The sequence below is a fragment of the Crocodylus porosus genome, unplaced genomic scaffold (genome assembly GCF_001723895.1).
Source record: "Crocodylus porosus isolate Cpor-Errol unplaced genomic scaffold, CroPor_comp1, whole genome shotgun sequence".
Taxonomy (NCBI): domain Eukaryota; kingdom Metazoa; phylum Chordata; order Crocodylia; family Crocodylidae; genus Crocodylus; species Crocodylus porosus.
Genome location: NW_017728934.1, coordinates 4,255,587 through 4,271,309, shown reverse-complemented (window position 1 = coordinate 4,271,309; position 15,723 = coordinate 4,255,587). Strand labels below are relative to the sequence as shown.

The following is a 15,723-nucleotide window of genomic DNA, read 5'->3' as shown; positions in this document are numbered from 1 at the left end:
TGGCAACAGGGGAGCAGCAATTAATGCTGCCACTGTGCCCCTGCTGTCAAATTTCCAGACCCCTGGGGAGACCCAAATGACATGGCTCTACAGGCCAGATCTGACCTGTGGGGCCAGGAGTTGAGTACCCCTGTCCTAAGGCATCAGTGATGTGTGTTCTCCCTGCTTTTCCTTCTGCCCCCTCAATGCTGCTTCCTAAACCAGTGAGGTCCCCAGATCATCCCTGGGCTCCTCCCTGGCTCTCCAGACAACCTCCCACCATTCTTCTGCTGTCCTTGAGTTCCTGCATGGTATTGGCAACTTTAACAAATGGTGGGTGTTTTAACCACATCATGTGTATCTGGTCTGAAAACTAGAATGCATTCTCCTAACACATCTCGCTCCAGCATTGCTTTGGATCCAAAGCAGATCAGGGATGGGGAGAAGCCACTGAGTCCAATCCTTGTTTTACCTCTGCACACAGGCACATCACTGCTTGCGGGCTAAACCAGAACACTGGCAAACCACTGTACATGGTTAATGCTGTTAGGGAGCTTGTCTGCCAGACAGCATGATCACTCTGTGTGCAGCACACGTTTGGGCTGCTGCACACACCTCTCTTTGCTCAAGCCCCAGTAAGCTGAGTCAGAGCTCCTAGGTTTGTGCAATCAGTCAGTATAACATCTGTGCAGGGATTAAGCAGGAGAGCAAGAGAGCGGGGCGGGATCCCTCTGATCCAGAGAGAAGCTGCAATTTGAATACTACATACTGAGTGCTAATTCTGACTCTGACCTAGGCAGTGTGCAAAAGGGATTGGTTCTTTTGAGCTAATAGCTTCTGCAAGATGCAACCTGTGACCCAATCTCCTCTCACTTGAACCCATTCTACACTAAAGGAGCTGCAATGACTCAAAAAATCCTCACAGAGTAGAAGAAAAGAAGCAGACCTACAATTCAAAGGCAATCAGGAATTAAAAACACAGGACGCAGGATGGGAAGTGACTTCCTGGGTTACGGAGTCCGGCCTTCTGCTGCTGCTGGCAGACCTATCGCACTGACCTATTCAGAAGCTGATCAAACTCCACCTCAAAGCTGGTTCAGTTTTTTTGTCTCCACCATGCCTATTTACAGATGGTTCCAGATCATTGCACCACCGATGGCCAGAGGTCTTCTTTGAATTCCAGATAAAATCTAGAGTTGAGGGAGAAGCACCTCTCTATACTGCACACAGCTTTTTCACAAAGACACTCAATTATGTCAGCAGCGTTTGCAACATAGAAAATGGAAATCAGGAGGCCTCAGCCATATTCCCTGCTAGCCTGATAGTTCAGCACCATTTCCATTCCTGCACTCCAGTTACTCTACCTGTAAACAGGAGAGAAGTGTTTCCAATGCTGTGGGCCTACACGAGGGTAACATGTGACTAAGAACGCTGAGACGCTCAAACACAGCGTGCCAGGGCTGCAGGGACCAGATGGTGGTGTCCACCATTATGCAGTGCTCACAGAGGCCTGGTCTAGATGAGAGGAAGCATGCGTGTGCTTTTAATAAATACCTAAGAGCCATTTAAAATAATCACTGCACTGAGGGGTGGGGCTCAGTTTAACACTAGAGTGACCATTGTGGGAGCCAACACAAGGCCAGAGGGACAACAAAACCACAGCAAGAGTGACATTCATCATCTCCAAATCTAGGCCTCCTGTCAGAATTTCACAGACTTTCCTGCTACCCCAGACAAACATTCAAGACCCCTGCCTGCCCAGGTATCTACTGACACAACCAAACTAAAATAAAAGGGAAAGTGGGTAGCATCAAGAAGCAGCAGCTGACCCTGGTGTCCATGCCAAGAGCAGTGTGAGATCTTGGCAGGAAGCCAGGGTGCACCTGCTCTCATGCTTCAGTAGCGCTTACTCTTGCCAGCTCCTGGTTCTTCTCTTCTAGTTGACTCTCCAGCTGCCGTAGATGCTCCTCAATACTCCCGTGCCTCTCCTCTGCCTAGGAAAAAAATTAAAGGACTCTTCTAGGAAGTGTCAGCATTTACAGCTCTAGAGAAGAGTTACCTTATCAAGAAACAGCAATGGCATTTGGGACCTTCAGTGCCTGCAATGGGACATCAATGCAACATGGCAGTGGGGTCAACAGAACCAACCTTGAACAAGGTGCTGACGACTGCAGTGGATTCTCCATCACAGGTAATTTCAAAATCAAAACTGGGTGTATGTGTAAAAGCCATGCTCATGTTCAAATGTGAATTAACTCTGGGTAGTCCTTTGCTCTGTACTGTGCAGAACTGGATAGGGATAATGATCCTTTATGGCCTGCACATCTGGCCAGTCCAAGGTTATATTTTGAGGAAGGACCCAGTAGGGCCTAGACCCCATTTCTGCTGTGCCTCCCACAGCACACTTGCCTTTGTGAGGGCTGCTATTCTCTGGGCGAGCTCTGCCTCCACCTCTGGCAGCGTTTCTGCCTTCCTCATCGTCTGCTGCAGTTTCTGCTCTGCCAACTCCAGCAGCTCCTGCAGATGCCGAGCCTTCTCTTCACACTGCAGGACAATGCAGAACAGATGTGCTTAATGCTGAGGCTGGGGAGCCTCCTCTACCCAGCATCACCCAACTCAGACCCAGGCTACAGAGGGGGAGAGGATGCATTTCAAGGACAAGCAAACAGAAGAGTCCTGAAAAACCTGCCCTTTCACCTGTGGGATCCTGCCCAGAGTTTGGGAGAACATGTTAGCACTAAACTAGATTCATCTCACTCAGAAGGAATCACAGACTGGATCACATCAACAGTCCAGCATTTGACCTTCAACATCAGCTGCTGCTGAAGAAAGTGGGGAATCCCTTTACTGGGCAACCAGAGAACAATCTGCCCCTGAAGGAAACTTCCTCCTGATCCTCTGTAGTTAGAGTTGGCTCATACCATAGAAGAAGATACTGGCTGAGTGGATACTTGGGTGTGGGCTTAACATTTCCCATCAACACTCCTGGGAAGGTTTCTCTAGGTCCTTTCTCTTTACAGTAGCTGCAGACAATGACAACATCTACTTCAATGCAGGGAGAGGTCAAGCACTTATCTGAGTGGAGCTTTCCCCAGATGGCTTCTGGGGAAAAATCCTGCTGGTCAGAAAAGAGGAGGAATTTATGGACAATATCCTATTTCTTGACTAGGGGGAACATACTCTTCCAGACATGATTCTCTGTGAGAGGGAGAAGAGGGGAGTTTCCAGCCAGGACACATCGTCTCTGTAGCCTGACAAGCATTTTTCTCCCCGTGTGTGGGTTGTACCTGAAGCATAGCCCAGTACCTGGCGATGGAGGGACTCCTTGTTGGCCAGTTCACTCTCCAGCTTGTCATTGAGGTCATGAATGGAGGTGGCTTCTCTCTGAGCTGCCAAGTAGCGCTTCTCCAGAGTGGTGATCCTCTCCTCCATATCCTCTTTCTGAGCCAGGGCCTGAGGGAACATAGATGAGCAGTCATAGCCCCAGCTGTTAGTGTGCACCAGCTAACAGCTCCATGACCCTCAAGCAGGCAGAGCACCAGCCTAAAGCAGGATCAGAGGAGAAGGGAGCCCTAGCCTGCATGCTTCACTTAGACTGGAAAGGGGTTTAGCATAATGGGAGCAAAGTGCAGAAATAAGGGGAAACCATCAGACAACAGACATTCATGTGTGGTATCCTGAAAACCTTTATCTGGGTATAAAGCCCTGAAGATACTTCATCCCACTACCAGTGATAGCCTGGAGCCATGAGTAACAAAGCTATCTATTCTGGCATGGATGCAGCTCACTGCCATGAGACAGCAACACGTTTGGGTGCCTATGTTTTTTTGAGTATCCAACTAAAGATGCTGTTGGGCTGAGATTTCAGGGAGCCAAAAAGTAACTCATTGGCGGCTGCAGGGCACTCATAACCTTGGAAAAGGAAGTATATGAGGCTGAGCTGCCCAAACACAGGAATCCCCAAACCTCTTGTTAAAAATGTTGTTTCTCCACACCCTTCCCACAGCACAACCCTGTACTGAGCTTCTGAGTTACCACATGCAATTCAGACACAGAGAGTGTTCAGGCTGATAAGAGTACAAGCATCTGACCTCTCGAAGGTCCCTCTGGTACTTGCTGCTCATCTCCTCTGATTTGATTAAGTCCTTTCTGGCTGTGCCTAGATCCTCTTCCAGCTCAGCAACATTGGCAGCCAGAGCTGCTATCCGCTCTTTAGCCTGTGCAAGCTCATAATTCTGCTTCTCCATGAGTTCTTGCAGCTCTACTATGCGACTCGCCTCATCATCAGGGTGCACAGAGCCATTCGACAGCCTCTGGAAACCCCCAGAACAGACAATGTTAGTATTACAATACAGCTGCAGCAAACAGAGCCTCTAAGCTGTCCCAAAGCACTGCTTGAATTGCCTAGAGCTTCTTGAGGAGTCTGTAAGGGACACAGCCCAGCGGGGCAGCCCGTCAAGATGGAAAGCTGACCGAGGCTCTCAGGATGCAGAGAAGAGGGATGTGGATAAATAGGGTAGTAAAGTCCAATGAGATGGATTCTATTTAGCCAGGAGAATTTGAGGGGTCCTGACAGGCTTTATCTGGCACTTGTTTCAAGTGCTGGTGATTGTAATTGGACCAGGAAGATCTGTATGTCCATTTCAGAAGTGCTACACAGGCATGTCTCTTTAAAAGCACAGCACATAACAACATCCAGCCAGTGAGGGGAATCTGACAAGAACAAATACTTGGGTATGCTAAAGTCTGATGCTCTCACTGCAGCAGCCTGTCTCCCCAAAGTGAGGAAACCCATTTTACCAGAAGATCCTGTAATCATACAAGGAGAACATGGACTGGCATTATAAATTATCAGGGGAAACTTCAGGGAGGGTGCCTTTATTGACTTGCCTTCCTTGGGTGCCTGTGTGTGTGTGTGTGTGTGCAGCCACCCAAGGAAGGCAGGTCAATAAAGGCACCCTCCCTGAAAGTCCTGCAGTGGCTGATCCACACACGGCTACCAGTCAGAGAGCAAGTGTGGAGCGTTTCAGCTCAGATCTGATTTTCTCCTGGGGGTCCTCACCTTCCATGGAATCTTGTGCCCTGGTTCCTTGCCCTCTGCCTTCTTCTCATCTTCTCCTAGTGGGGCTTCCCTCTGTGTGGGGCCATGCTGCAGAGCAGTTACCTGCAAAATTTAACCATATGTATTAGAAAACACCAAGCACCATTTCTAGTACTGCCTGCTCCCTGTTCAGGGCTAGGGTCACTGCACAATAACCAAGCATAAAGTAGTTACGCTTGTGCTACACTCCAGCTATTTCCCATGGTTCTGGGCTTTGCTGGTTGCCACATGGAAGAAGGATTTTTTTCCCCTCCTGTTGCTTTAAAGGTCAAGGGGCTTTCTTTTCCAACCTTCCCAAAGCTGGGCATTTCGACTGGGGTATGCCAGTGCAGCTGCCAGAACTAAAACCTGGCTGTTCTTGGCTAAAGAGTCTTGCCCTTCTGCTCAGGGTCAGACCTATCACCACATCTGGGGTCAAGAAAGAATTTTAACCCATGGTCAGACTAGGGCAGACTGTAGGGATTTTTCCTCTATAGCAGGGGGCATGACCCTTTTCCTTGGATCTCTTGAGCATATTTTAACAACCCTGAAAGCAGCAAGACACTGGCTGACAATGTCCTCCTGCTTTACCTGTGTCAGATTAGGGTGCTGCACCTTGCTGTTGTACAATGAGATTTCACTGTATTTTAGGAATAGGTTAGATAAGGATTTGCATGGGATGGTTTGAACAGGGATGATCTTGCCTCAAGCAGGGGATTGGACTAAATTAACTCTGGAAGTCCCTTTTGCCCGACTTCTTTATGATTCTATACACAGTCATAGATGTCAAACCAGGAGGAATCATTCTTCATTACACTGGCCAGAGGTTCTCACTCACAGGGTCCTGGAGCAACTTTATAGCTCATAGATAAGCAGCAGCAGCATAACTCAGGGATGGTGCAAAAATACTAGCCACTTCAGCTGCTGGCTGGCCATATTGCCACTGCTGGCAGCTACCAGTGTCCAATGTGCTGCTGCTGTCCGGGAGCAGAGGTGCCCCGTTATGCATATCTATGATTAGTAACTGTCAACCTAAGGAAAAAGACTGGACAGCCCAGCTGATGGGCTGTCAGGGAGGACAGAGAACAGGAAAAAGGCATTAAGCAACTGAAGGCTCAGGAAAAGTGGAAAGGAGATGTGCTCCTTGCCATATTTAGAGATAGGTTGTCCAAGGTACTGCCAATCTTTGATGAGGTGCTGGGTGGTCCCACTGCTACCTAACTGCAAGATCTTGCTGCAGTCACCACCTACTTGCCATTGGCCACTCACTCTCCAGAGACCACGGAGAATCACAAAGTAGTGTAATGCCTTCTGGGTCACACATCCTGACAATGCGCAATGACTGAGGGAAGGGAAGAATAAGACTCAAACCCCTGATATTCTGATTTAAGAATCAAAACCTGCTCTTCCAAATATGTTTCTGTCACCTTCATAGTCAGAAAGTTCCTCCTAATCTCCAATCTAAATTTTCTCTGCTGCAGCTGTAGGACATTGTTCCTATTCTTGTCCTTTGTGGCCAAAGAGAATAGTCCATCTCCACCATCTCTATAATCACCCTTCAGGTTCTGAAGATTCATGCCTAACCTTTTTTTGCAGTACTGCTTCTTAGCAAATCATTCCCCAATCTGTATTCATATATGTAACTATTCTGTCTGAAATGCAGGACTTTGTACTTCTTGTTAAATTTAATTTGGCTGACTGAAGAGCATTTCCTCAGTTTATCCAGGTCATGCTGGATCCGAGACCTATGCTCTAGAGTGTCTGCGACTCCAACCAATTTGGTGTCTGCAAATCTGCTAAACATGCACTCAAGCACATCCTCCAAATCATTAATAAAGACATTAAATAATACCTGACCCAAAAGAGACCCATGGAGAACTCCACTTGACACCTCCTCCCAACTAGGTATAGAGCCATTAATAACTATTGCTTAAGCACAATGGTCCAACCAGTTATGTATCCACCTGACAGTATTTTCATAGTCTCTATCTCCTTATCTTACTAATGAGCATCTTATTACATTCATAGCTTAGATTTACCACTGTCATGTTTGGTATTTATTTACAGCTAAGATGAAACTACATTCCGTTTCATCGTTTTTATGTTTATACAAATCATGTTCTTTGGTGTGAATGCGTTTTTATAAGCTTGCATTAAGCAAATGTCTTAATATCTTAGTAAAAAATGAGCAGTAAAATCTTTTTGTTAGGGTAGGTGTTAGAAATACCTCCATATTCCATCCACAAAGGACACATGTATCTTCCATGCTGTAAGGGGCTTCACGGACACCTTTCTAGCTGTATAATTGTACATGTATCTGTGAACTGATGAAGCTTTGCAATTACCCCAGTGGGTAGCCCATGAGAGACCAAAGAGATTGAAACTACATTCTAAATATGGAAAAAGAAAGAAAAATGTGTGGACACTAATTCTCATTCTCTTTCTCTGTTATTTTTCGTCTTTTAATCACATTTCATACTTCCAGACAACCCCCATCCCTCTCACTATAAACAGCCAAACACCAGCAGTAGCAAAACCACTGAGAAGAACAAAGGAAGGTACAGTATGGTATCTAGTGGACCAGCACTTCAGCACAGAACTGCTTCTTCCAGGAGATAACTCTAGACAACTCTATTTGATACTTCAGGTAAATCTCCTGCACTTGGAATCACGAGTATATGTGAAAATCTCAGCTTTCATTTAAAATAAAAAATAAGGGCTGATCCTATCCCACCTATTGGGTGTATAAGTGGACTTGCACATACAAGTGTGAACTTACTCCACCTTGCTGAAGTCCTTAAAAAATATGCATGCACTTGCATTGTCACACACCATCTTCTTAGCCTTCAGACTAAGCTACAAGCAGCAGCAAAGAGGAGGACCTACTCACACCTTCTGCTTTAACTGTTTTTTAGGGACTCAAGCAGGGTGGAACAGGATGACACACAGATGCCTATATCTACCTAGGCACCTAATAGGTAGCATAGGATGTTGTAAACTTGACTGCTAAACCTAGCAAGTAAATGGGAAAATACTCTTAGAGAAAAATATATTAAATGAACTGAAGGGAACCAGAATCATGAACAAAAACAAGAAAGGAAAAGTTATAAAGAACTCATCTTGCCAGGAAACCTGACCGCTTAGTGTTTTCTAATACAGAAATGGTGGGACAGTGACAGGGAGAGCACAAGAACTATTTAAGCTTTGGTAAAATATTTTGTTTTGTGTCTCAAAAAAGTAAAAGGGATAAATAGCAGGGTACATAAATAATGGGTGGATTGGCTAAGAGAGAAAAGGATTTGCAGTCGTACAATGGGTCTAAACTTATAGCTCCAATAAGCTATGACAAAGCTGCGTGTCATAGCTATGTCATAGCTTCACTGAGCCATGGCACAGCATGGGCGCGACAACAAATTACACCATCTGAGCATCAGTCAATTAGACACCTGTCCACAAATATTCAAAGATGTAAACACCTGGGAGAAGGGGCAATTACAATGGTATCTGGGGGCAGGATTAGGGGAGAGAGGATGAAACTGAGACGAGGGATTCCAACTAAAGGGAAGGATAGATTTGCAAAGGGTGAGCTGTCGGGGTACTGATATCATGCTGCCACCTGCTGGCACGTTCTCCCATATCTCCCCTCACCTCTCCTCTCAGCTGGTGCCAGGACACTGCATGCATCTGACTGACCCCTTTGCTGAAGGGAGGGAGGGCATTGGAGTGAAATGGGCTGAAAGGCCAAGGGGACATCTGAGGCAGGAGGATCACAAGCAAACTCATTCTGGCTGTTCAAACTGTTCTGCAGGCCTGTGCCAAGCCCAACAGCCTACCTTGCTGCTATATGCTTCCTTGCTGGAGGGTCTGTTTAGACTCGGGAGTGGCCCACATGGACAGACAACACAGAAGAACTCACACACATGGTCCTAATAGGAGCCCCTCCTCTAGGAAATAATCTCAACGCTCAAATTCAGTGCAGTGCAGAGGAACAATTTCCACTCTGGAGAAGCAGCCACTAGCACTGGGCTTCTTGAAGAGAAATCTGGGACAGTCAGTGCCATACAGCACAGCCCATGCAAAGGAAACCGGTGATTCATATAAAACAGGATCCTTATATCCTATTGGTGCAATGTGATGGAGGCAGAAGCTGGAAGGGTCATATCCTCATAGGAAGGCTGGAAGCTCTTGGGGAGACAGGACAGCCAACAAGTAATCAGCCATGGGGTCAAATAAAGAGACGAGAAAGCCCCTCATAGACTGGGTCTAAAATCCTGCCACTTGTAGACTGGGTCTAAAATCCTGTCTCTGGAGTTTGGTACATTGCATGGACTGAAGATCTAGGAGCTACTTTCAAAGGGCCTGAGACCAGAGCAATGTTCAAGCCAGAAGTGTTTTTAAAAAAGCAACAATTTCAGATCAATGCAAATAAAGTTGTGTTTTCTTGGTAACTCAAAAAAAGAAAGAAAAAATAAACAAATTCCAATTTGACACAAATATTTTTTCCCTTTAATATTTTTTCTTTAGAAATTAAGTTGGGAAAATGTTGAAATGACTGAAATTTTTAAATGAAAATCAAAATGCAGCGCAGAGGAACAATTTTGACTCTAAAGGAGTGGAATTTCTGTAGATGTCATTATAAAACATTTTGACTGTTTAAATGTTTTTTTTATCATGCTTTTGCTCAAAAGTATTTGCCAAACTGAGCTCCAGTTCACAAACTGTCAGCTGGCCAAAAAGTTCATTTTCCTATGATTAAACTATTCATTAAATACAGTTCTGCACAGCTCTGCTTAGAGCATGCCTCTTGCCTTGTGTTCGAAGATCAAACAGTCTTCAAGCAGGATTAACTTCCTATGACAAAAGTGACAGACACGTCACCTGACCCTGCTGTTCTCTGTCTTACCCAGAGGGTCTGGACAAATGCCGGTGTTTTTTCCTGCTGCAGCAAGCGATTCCAGGTTAGCCAGGGGATCCCCAGGAGCTGTGCCCAGGTTCAAGACCAGACAAAGTCCTGCTGACTCCCAGGGGGAATCCAAAAGCATGACTCTTACCTGCTGATTGGCATCCGCCAGCTGTTCTTCTAAGGTTGTCACTCGTTCTAATGCTGCTCGCAAGCGCTCTCTCACCTGCAGTCATTTAAGATAATGGGAAAGGCTATTACGTTACTACAGAGGGGGCATCACCTCTGGGAAGTGCTGGGGCTGCAGCTAAATCCCAGCCTTAGCCTAACTCCCGTCTCATCCCCCAGCACAAAGGCATGTGGCTAGCATAGGGCATTCCCTCCTAGCATGGTGCATCCTGGTCAGCAGCTGTAGCGTGCATGATGAAGGGAGGAAGGGGAGAGGAAAAGCCTGGGAAATCAAAGGAGACTTGATCCTTTGAAGCACTAATGGACTTTGAGTGTGAACTGCAGGGGGCAAGAAACCAGATATACCCTCACCCCGTGAATGTGAGCTACAGAGGCATTTCATCACCAAGGTGTGCAACCCCCAGCTCCAAGGTGCGCAACCCCCAGTTCCAAGGTGCTGGCTGAGCCCAAGTCGAGAATACTGGGTCCAAGGTTTTGTTCTAGTTTCCATGTAACAGAGTTGCTCTCTTCCAGTCTTCTCCCCTGCTGACTCCCCTCTCTCTTCCCCAGGACTGCAGGGTGTATGCAGGCAGGCAGGCAGTACTACCACCCACAGTATCCACAGCTGTTTTTCTGCCAGCAGGTAGCATATCTGGGGTGCAAGATAACGTTAAGGCAGCATGAGGGCCTCATCAAGAGGCACCCCAGGCTGGGGAGACACCAGTAGGTAGTTGGTTGGAAGGCAGAAGACGAGTCAGCACCCTCAACCCACTGGTACCCTAGCCTGATCATCTCTTTCCACAGCCAGACTCGTGGCCACCAACACCCAACCTGCAAGCTGGAGAATCTGCACGGTGACAGACATTTCACTTTGAGAATGAGTTAAGGCTATAACCCAAAGCTATACCCAGGAATTTTTAAACTGGACCAGGTCTACTGATATGGAAAGTAAATGGGGGTGCTACCTCACTGCCACCTCCCCTGCAGCTGCGGTGAGCTGGAGCAGCTGCTGTTCCTTTCTTGCTGGAGCTGTCAGCAGCTTCCTGCTCCATCACAAAGGATGCAGGAAAGCAGGTCTCGCTGCTCCCTCACCCACCTGCCTGTTGGGCTGTGGAAACCCTAGAGACAGCACGATACAGTCAGAGGACAAAGGACTGGGAGAGGACTTCTGGATCAGTCAGTTCAGTTGTAGGAGCCAAGTGTCTTATCCCCATGTCCCCTATTGGGAAGCAGCTCGAGCCTCACTGTTCTGAAACCTTTTAGGTTCCAGCTAAATTTTTTCATAAGCTCTGCTCACACTGAGGGCAGCCCCAAGTAAAGTAAGATAAGACGAGTCAGAACACACAGAAAGAGAAGCTGATAACCCACCACCACCTCTCTCTCTGATTCTCTGCCCCATCCAAGTTAGGGTAACCTGGGGGCAACCCTACCTTGCACTAGAGGAGGGCCGTTCAACTGACAGCCTGCAGGTTGCATGTGGCCCTCCAGGGGTTAAACTGAGGCCTCCAGGCTCTCATCTGAGCACCATTCCCTGCATCACTCCAGCTGCAACAGCATTCTCAGTCTCTGGGCTCCTCTTCCCTCCCAAGGGATCTATGGGACATGGTGGGGCAGTATGTGAGCTGAGGGCAAGGCTGAAACTGCATGGGTGCATGGTGCAGTGGTGAGGGGTGCTTGCGTAGACACACAGAAGGGAGCATGGGGCCCTGAGGTCCTTTGTGCAGCCCATGACACTTGTGGCCTCAGTGGTTTGATCTGTGAGGCATGCAACCTGTGGCTGCTAGAAATTAAGACAGCCCTGCACTGGGGGATGGCAAAACAATGGAAAAAATGCCCCCAGGTTGTTTGTGACCCCTGTCATTTTTAAATTAACCTGGCCCTCCCACCTCACAGCTTGGAGACCACAATTCAGACAAGACAACTCCTTCCAGACAAGTGATCCTAGCCTGACCCCTGTGCTGCTAAGATTGCTCACACTGTTGAAGATGGGGTTCCTCCCAGCTTTCTGAACCTTCTCAGATCTCCTGCTCAAGCTGCTCCTTTGCTCCCCCCACCACCGGCAGCAGTACTCAGGAAGGTGACATTGGTTTCCACTGTAGGAGTCAGGTCTCATTGCACTGCAGGAGGTTGGCGCCAGCCCTGAGCTCCTTTATGGGCCTTGCACAGCCAGGAAGACGAAGTATTCAAGGAATAATGGCCATAAGTTGCCAGAGAGTAGATTTAGACTAGACATTAGAAGGTAGTACTTCAGTCATGGCGGCTAGGATCTGGAACCAGCTTCCAAGGGAAGTGGTGATGGCTCCTACCCGGGGGCTCTTTAAGAGAAGGCTTGATGTTTACCTGGCTGGGGTCATTTGAGCTCAGTTTTCTCTCCTGCCCAGGGCAGGGGGCCGGACTAGAAGATCTACAAGGTCCCTTCTGACCCTACATCTATGAATCTATGCAAAGAGCTGAACTCCTCCAGCCTGGCTGAAAAGTGACTATGGGGACAGTAGATTATCAGAGGGTACAGAAGGCAGAGAAGCAAGGGCAAGTCAGAGTGCACAAAGGGATACAGAGGGGAGATATGGGGTGATACTTTGAAACAGAAACTCAAAGGTGAGGATTAGGGGGAAGCTCCAGAGATTGAGGTGCATCAGCTTATGGACATTGCCCCTAAGGGATGGAGGGAAGTCACGGACCCACAGACCATTCACAGTTCTGCAGCACAGCCTCTCCCTTGCGCAGGGAAGGTAGAAGTTGGTGCTGTACAAACAAGTGACTATAAAAGGATCATGTCCTAAGAAGCAGTGACCTTGAGCCTCTGCATGACCCATATCCTCCAGGAGCTCCTGAGATGAAAGCCAAAGTGACTTTGCTGCCATAACATCACAGAGAACAGTTGAGAGGCTGGGTTTAACAAGGAAAGGCATCCTGCTGCCTAGAGATGAGGCGATTCTGGCTTTGAAGAGAAGAAAAGAATACTGGAGTAGGAGGAGCCTGATGGGAGCTACCCTTCCACATGCCTCACGTCCAACTCTGCCAATCCACAGGGACAGAGCTACATATTGGGAGCAGCTGGAAGTTGGGCAGCCAGCTCTAGTGCTGGATACAGATGAAGGCTTTTGGATTCTGGGCCACTGGCTATGGAAAGGGAGTGGAATGTGGGCAGGGGCCTGGCTGTCTTGGGGCCCCACAGCAGTGCACCTCACCTTTTCATCCAGTGCTTTGTGATGCTCAAACAGCGACTTCAGCGCCTTGAGAACTTCGACTTCACTGGAGACGCCAGAGGGGGACTGGGCCTGGCGCTTCACCACAGTCATCCTCAGAGACCGCTCATGCCGAGAAACCAGGCACTCCAGGTGTTCCAGAAGGAGCTGCAAGAGAGGGAGAGAAAGTAGCCTTTACCACCTCACAGGACTGAGGGGGTGGAAGGGATCTGAACCTAAGGAGCAGGGTTGCTGCAGAAGGCTGTAGAGCTGAAACAGGACTGGGCTAGCAGGGGTCTCTATAGACTAGGCCTTACATTCCTTTGCAAAACTGTGTGGGAATCCTGCAGGTCCTAGAGGCCATAGTAGGAAATTAGCAGGTGTTACAGAAACTATTCCAAATCCCTACCGAACTCATGGCTGAAAGGTGAGCCCTTCTCCTGAATTCTTCAGGGTGGGCATTGGCTCCAGGGAGGGAATCTTTCCTCCCGCAATCTGTCAGCTTCTCCATGAGCAGGGAAACACTGAAGCCAAGAACCTGAAGAGCATGGACAAAGCTGGGACAGAGGAAGCTAGCCCAGCAGCTGCTTGTCTGACTCTTTCTGGTGCCATTAGTTCCTGGGATGGGGATCAATGGCATGTAATTATGCTCCTCAGATCACAGGTTATCTCAGGAGCAGCTGGGTCACAGGTCTAGGACTGGACATGAATTACCCTCGTGTTATTGCGCTCAGCTTTCAACTCGGAAATCTCCTCTTCTCTCTCCAGCAGCTGCTCTCGACACGCATTGAGTTCTCTTGTCAGCGTCGCAAACTCCTGCAAAGAGTCATAACCAGAGAGTTAGCAGGGCTGGCCTGAGGTGTGGAAGCCAGATGCAGTCCTTCTCTCATCTACTGCTACAGAGCTGGATGCTCCTCGCCAGCTTCCTTCCCACCATGTCCCATAACACTCACCAGAACCATCACCATGGCCTCAGCAGCAGGGACCTGCATGTAAGAGGAATTTTTACTCTGAGACCCCTACAAGAAGCAGAGACACTGAAAGGAAGGGAGAAGGTGGCAGATGCACTATGCAGATGCAGTATGGAAACATTTTTTTGCCACAGTTTTGCTGACATTTATGACACTGGGGCAAAATTGTGGAAATGAATGAACCACCCCGCTCACTTCCAAAGAATTAGCAAATACAACCAATTTGCCAAAGGAAAAGCCTGAAGTCAGGCTGGGAAGAACTGTATCCCATGGCTCCTAAGAGGGTTTTTCCTTGAGAGGAAACAGTGTCCCATAATTTATATATTTTATCGATGTATAATGACACAAGAAAGCGCTGATGTCCTCCTCTCACAGCCTATGAGTTATTAGTTAAAACAACACAGTGAAACTAAACCAACATGCAGCATCCTCCCCATTCACAAATGCACATGTGCAACCAGAGAGATAATACCTTCTCCACCAACACACCACACCTAAGAAACCACCACCTCTGTCAGGTCAAGCTGTGCAATGAACTGATTTTTTGGTTCACTGCCTGAACTGGGAAAACACTTGTTCTGATTGAAAGACACATTTAATTATCAGTGATTTTAAAAATTGAGGTTCTAAAATCTTTTAATAAAATTTAAATAGATATTGAAATATTATGCAAATACTTCATTCCAAAACTGCTTCTGAAACTAAAATGTTTTGACTTTTTCAAAGAATTTTCCCCTATTTTATTTTCTGCTAAAACAATTCAACAGTTTGGACAAAAATCTGCAAGAAGTTTCAATTAACTCAAACCTACATTGCTGGGCAAATAAAATATTCAACACAGAAGATTCTTTTTCCAGCTCTGTTCTCAAGCCTCAGCATCTTCACACACCTGTATCTAATGATGGATGTCTGAGTGCTCTGGGTGTTCACAGTCTTTATGGCTAGGGACAGACATTCAAAAAGCCAGAGCCTAAATTGATTCAATCAGGTTAGTCTAATTTGCCTAGGTTGAACCACTTTGTACAGTACAGACATTCCCTCTGGACTGAGGAAATGCAGGCAGATGCCTGCAGTTGCGCAAGCCAAGTGCCAGGGGGCGCTAAAGCACACCCTTGGCTGCAGGGAAGCTGTGCCAGAGAGGGGTTTAATTCCCGCTCCCTGTCCCACTGGCAAGGACTTGAGCTGGGCCCTCCCCCTTGCTGCTGCAGTGGCAGGCTGGCATGGCCCCTGAGGCAAAAGAGCAGGGAAGGGGATTATTCCTCCCCTTACCCCACTGTCCTCGAGGGACTGACACTGAGTCTGCCCACCCTAACTGCCACTGCCGCTCGCTCCCTGCTTGGGGCAAGTGGCTCAATAAGCCCCCTCCCCTGATGCTGGAGGGAGGGGGAATAAGCCCCATCCCTGTCCCCTGCCTAAGGGGCCCTGCCGGCTGGTGCC

The 15,723-nt window shown here is 47.7% G+C and overlaps 1 protein-coding gene across 7 annotated transcripts in view; it reads right to left on the bottom strand.

The window, feature by feature from the left end:
- Window positions 1–15,723, bottom strand: part of PPFIA4 (PTPRF interacting protein alpha 4) — a 99,204-nt gene that overhangs the window by 57,283 nt on the left and 26,198 nt on the right. For all 7 annotated transcript variants that reach the window (XR_002103074.1, XM_019546353.1, XM_019546354.1 and 4 more), the window contains exons 3-10: window positions 14,030–14,131; window positions 13,319–13,483; window positions 10,111–10,185; window positions 5,042–5,143; window positions 4,071–4,292; window positions 3,286–3,432; window positions 2,389–2,523; window positions 1,890–1,973 (exon numbers count right to left, since the gene is read on the bottom strand). Coding sequence is in view for 6 of the 7 variants with exons in the window: in XM_019546353.1 (XP_019401898.1) it covers window positions 1,890–1,973; window positions 2,389–2,523; window positions 3,286–3,432; window positions 4,071–4,292; window positions 5,042–5,143; window positions 10,111–10,185; window positions 13,319–13,483; window positions 14,030–14,131 (1,032 nt within the window). In the remaining variant the exon portion in view is untranslated. The remainder of the gene's footprint in view (window positions 1–1,889; window positions 1,974–2,388; window positions 2,524–3,285; window positions 3,433–4,070; window positions 4,293–5,041; window positions 5,144–10,110; window positions 10,186–13,318; window positions 13,484–14,029; window positions 14,132–15,723) is intronic.